The sequence below is a fragment of the Eurypyga helias genome, unplaced genomic scaffold (assembly GCF_000690775.1).
Source record: "Eurypyga helias isolate BGI_N326 unplaced genomic scaffold, ASM69077v1 scaffold30112, whole genome shotgun sequence".
Lineage (NCBI taxonomy): Eukaryota > Metazoa > Chordata > Aves > Eurypygiformes > Eurypygidae > Eurypyga > Eurypyga helias.
In genome coordinates, this window is record NW_010238413.1 from 2412 (window position 1) to 6808 (window position 4397).

The 4397-nt window shown below is 46.9% G+C and overlaps 1 protein-coding gene across 1 annotated transcript in view; it reads right to left on the bottom strand.

Moving 5' to 3' along the window:
- Window positions 1-1114: 1114 nt before the first annotated feature.
- HDHD2 (haloacid dehalogenase-like hydrolase domain containing 2) overlaps window positions 1115-4397 on the bottom strand; it is a gene marked incomplete at its 5' end in the record, with an annotated part of 6641 nt that continues 3358 nt past the window's right edge. Inside the window, 3 exons of the mRNA XM_010147841.1 lie at window positions 1115-1218; window positions 2220-2283; window positions 2769-2985. Of these exons, the coding sequence (XP_010146143.1) occupies window positions 1115-1218; window positions 2220-2283; window positions 2769-2985 (385 nt within the window). The remainder of the gene's footprint in view (window positions 1219-2219; window positions 2284-2768; window positions 2986-4397) is intronic.

Consider the following 4397-nt stretch of genomic DNA (forward strand, 5'->3'; position numbering starts at 1 on the left):
CCCGCTCCTTCAGCACGGCAATGTTTCCTAACAAGAACGAGCGTGGTTCATTAACACAAAACTGTACTTTCAACAAGGTTAATATTCCAGTAATGTATAATTACAATCTAATAATTTAACACTCAGAAGCACCCCAAAACAACCGTAAAGGACTGCGGTTATTACAGCTTGCTCTTCGCCATCATTACAAAGCTGGTTCGCACTGGGGGAGTCAGCGCATTGGAAAGGCATTGCGTGCGACAGCGTTAAATTTCATTTTACAGCTCTACTAACCAACTGCGTAAAAACCGGAATCTGTCCCCACGGCTCGAGGAGGATTTTTCCCGTAAAATTAAAAAGAAACAAACAAACAAACAAAAGCCAACAATAGTAAGATTTTGCCATTGTAGCATTAATAGGGCCCTGCGGAAGTCTAATTTCAAAAATTCACAGTCTCTAAGGCATTCACCACCAGGTTTTTGTTTCTGTACCATTCTTTTTAATAACAGCATCTAATTAAAACATCTGTAAAGTGCTGACAGTTTTAATTTTATGCAAAATTTCAAAACCAAAAAAATAGGCTCTGTTCTAACGGGAGGAAAGACAGCAACAGTAGTTATTATTAAACAGTGGGGATATTTTAATTTAAGTCACTTCTAAATGTGCTTAATCTCTACCTTTAAATTAGACCAGAGACACAGTCGGGGAAATCACTACAGGCTGAGGCTAGTCTTTGAGGTTTATCTACTTACTTCCAGTGGGTTTTTCAGTTTAGCTTACTCAGCAGAAGAACGTGACACTTTCCAGGCAGGGCTTTTCATCAGTTACTTCCTGAAAACCAAAAACAATCACAACTCTGCCACGCTCCCTGTGTCGTGCAGGAAAGCAGCAGCTGCTGCAGCCCTTCTGTCTCGCGGTGATGCCTGTCACACCCTCCTGACGCTACTACAGGGAAGGGGTTTGCCTTGAGGGTGCGGGGGCCCGTGCCGACCCGCTGCCCTTCCACAGCTCGCGCAGAAGGAGCTCACGGCTAGGTTTCTGGTGCAATGCATGCACTGATCCTCTGACCTTAATTTTTGAAGCTAGAGTGAACAAGATTATGTGAAACGGACGTCTCTCCAAACTATTCCCATTCTCACAGGAGATGCTCGAGGATATGTTCCACTGCCTCTGGGAAATCCTCACAGGTTAAGTAAGGGCCCGGATTGATTTTGTCTTCATCTGCCGGACGGTATTTACCTGTAACAGGTTAACAAAAAGATATATTTACCAAGATCCTTTGGGTATCCTTTTATCCCCCCCTGAAAACTACAGCCTCCTCAGATCAGTAACAACCAGACGCGGAGGAGGAATGCCCATCTGAGGTTCTCCTGTAACAAACACCTCACAAGTCTTCCCTAAACAAACGCTGAGCCTGACTGAAGATTCCTCCAGGGGCAGCTCCTGCTCAAAGTTTGTGTTGTTTATCTACTGGCACTATTCTTCCACTGACTACACTGATAGTCGTGTTGTAGGTTCTTGAAATGATGTTGTTATCATCTTCCCTTCTGGCTTTTAGGAGCAGGAATAGGATTACTTGCTTTCAACATAATGGACTGAGTGGCACGGGCAGCTCCTGCCTCAGAAAGACTTTAACCAGCCCACGGTACCACCAGTAACACCGATAATAGATGTCAGTCCTTTAAGGTTCCACTTTTGTCTGAGGCAAAATTACTTTTATAATTACTAGTGTAATTACTAGGGAATGCCATCAGCATTGCTGAATGATTAGAGGTTACATTGATATGACTGATTTTGGCAATCAAAGACGTCACAGTAACATTTCTCTCTCTTCTTTGATGAGTGCTCAGGATTTTAGAGTCTTTAGAGCAAAAATTTCACACCTTCACCATCAGCCACCCCCATCCATGACTTCACATCATCCTGCTATCAGTCTGAGCTCCAGCCCTGTAAATACAGCCTACTGCCTGTCGCGACGTAACTACAAGCTATTGCTCGACAGGCTGCCACGCTGTAGATGAGGAAATGCATCTCCTGAACTCACCCCAAAATGAATGGGGTGATGGACTTGGAATCTCCTAGCAGCCCCTTGGCGTAACAAAGCACAGGAAGCGGGGGGCCTGCAAAGCACCTGGGCTCAGAGCGCACCTTCGCGTTGGGCACCAGGGCTGCCAGTACCTGGGGTGAGATCCCTGAATGCACCATCCTCTCCTGAAACGACCTCTCCACAGAGGACTTACCAGTCCTTACCAGAATCCCACGCATGCCTGCATCCTGGGCACCACCAACATCATCCCTGCAGTCCTGGAACAGAACAGGAGCTGGTTAGCAGTCACAGGCACTATTTGTTAAGGAGTTTTTCATGACATTCTCTGCTTTGCACATCACTAACCAGCCACTTAAAAGCAGCTGAGTCAAATCCTGATCCAACAGAAAAAACACTGCAGGAGTAGTTTTACTATGTGCTTTTTTGCCTGGTCCAATAGCATGATGGAATCCTGCAGGAATGGGCGATTTAAGAATGGACATCAGAGATGTGGCAAGGCACTTCTTGTTAAGAGATGGCCCGTGACCTTCGGTCGGGTGGTTAGGATTTCTCTAGAACCTACCCAATTAGGAGAACTAACCCCATGGACTGCACATTAAATCCTTGGAGGTTCAATTTTCACCCCTTGTATAATCACAGCGCTTTTAGAAAGATTGGCTCACGGCATCTGGGAGGCTGCACACAGCAGAGACAAGCACGGCAGTTTAACAGGCAGGTGATGAGGTATTTGGTACCCACGTACATCACCAATCATGACGGCCTCCTCCGGAGCACAGTCAGTCCCTCGCAAAGCTTCTAGGAAGAAGGTTTTCTCTGGCTTCCCCACCACTGTCGCTTTGGTGTCCGTTGCATATTCCAGCCCAGCTACAAAAGGTCCAGGTCCCAGAGCCAAGCCATCTTTTTTCTTGAAATACCTGGCTTTATGTATAGCTATAAGAGGAGCACCATCCAAAATCAGCCTGAAGAATGAACGAAGAAGAAAGCACAAAAATTGTGTTAAAGAAAGGACATGTGCAGCTGACAGGTTTCGTTTAGGTTGATGACAAACCTCCCACTGACTTTCATGACAACGCAAATTATAATTCCAGGCAGAATTCATTTGTAGAGTTAAATAAAGTTCTTTCCTTTGTTTTCCCCAGAAGCAGCTGATAAAACAAAACCCCCAAGTAAAGAATTTATTCTCTTGAGGATTTTAACAGGTAACTACTTTTAAATCCTGCCTGTATCTCCAATACAATTAGGTCAGTTACCCTAAGCAGCCTCACTTTTGACTAAGGCAAACATCCTTAACATTGGAACCCTTTGGATTTCCCCATGCATTTTAAAATACATTAACCACAGGTAAGGTCTGGAGGCCGCCATTTGTTGGCCACAGCCTTAGTCTCCTTGCCTGGACTGAGAACACAGCGATGCTTTCAGGACGCTGCTCCCAGGAAACCTGCAGCCCAGCAGCTCTTGAGGCTGTTGGTGTCACCTGAAAGAACCACACAGCTACGTGTCTCCAGCAGAGATGGGTGTTGAGATGGGTCCCAGGTACAGGGTAAATGATTTTACCTGTATATTTTAATGCTGGAGGAATTACAATGACAAGTTACATCAAAAAAAGCCCACAATGATATTGGGCACGTTCCATGTCCCACTGAATTTCCCAGTTAGCAGTGCAATTACTGAGCCTTTTAGGAAAAATGCTGGATTTGGGCTCCTTTCTATTGGGAAACAAAACATTCTAAGCGGAAGACAGTTCAAAGCAACAAGTCACCAGATTCCCAATACTTCTGAGCACAATAAAAGGGTCACAGAATAAGGGTCATAATGGCAGCGTTACAGGAGGGTCTTGGCTGGGCACAGCACCTGGGAGGCTCAGGAAGCGAGTGCAGCAGTGTTCAGATAGACTGGTAACTGCTCCCTGCCAAAAGCTGGGGTCTCCTCTCCTTCCATAGGCCCACTTCTGCCCCGACACACCAGCGCCCAGCCTCCTCAGGGCACCACAGACAGCATCTCTGCCTGCCAGCTGACCCGCCCCTGAAAAACCTGCACAGAACACGGCACTGCCTGGAGCGGGCAGAAAAATGCAAGGGGAGGAGTAATTAAGAAATGCTGCTGCTGCTGCACCTGTCTCAGTCAGCGCCACCTTAGCCGCGCTACCCGGTCAGCACCGTCAATTCACGCCACGTCGGCTTGAGGGCTCGCCTCGGGCCTGCGGCAGAGAGCACACACAGCCCCTGAACCGCAGACTCGTGACAGCAGAGTAACAAAAGGAGGGTTTGTGAGGGCTAGCATTCGCACAACCTGAACCTAATGGTTGATTCTTCCGTTTCTGTTACCCACCTGGCAGCTTTTCCGTACAGCAGACACAGCGGCTGCTCGTCCT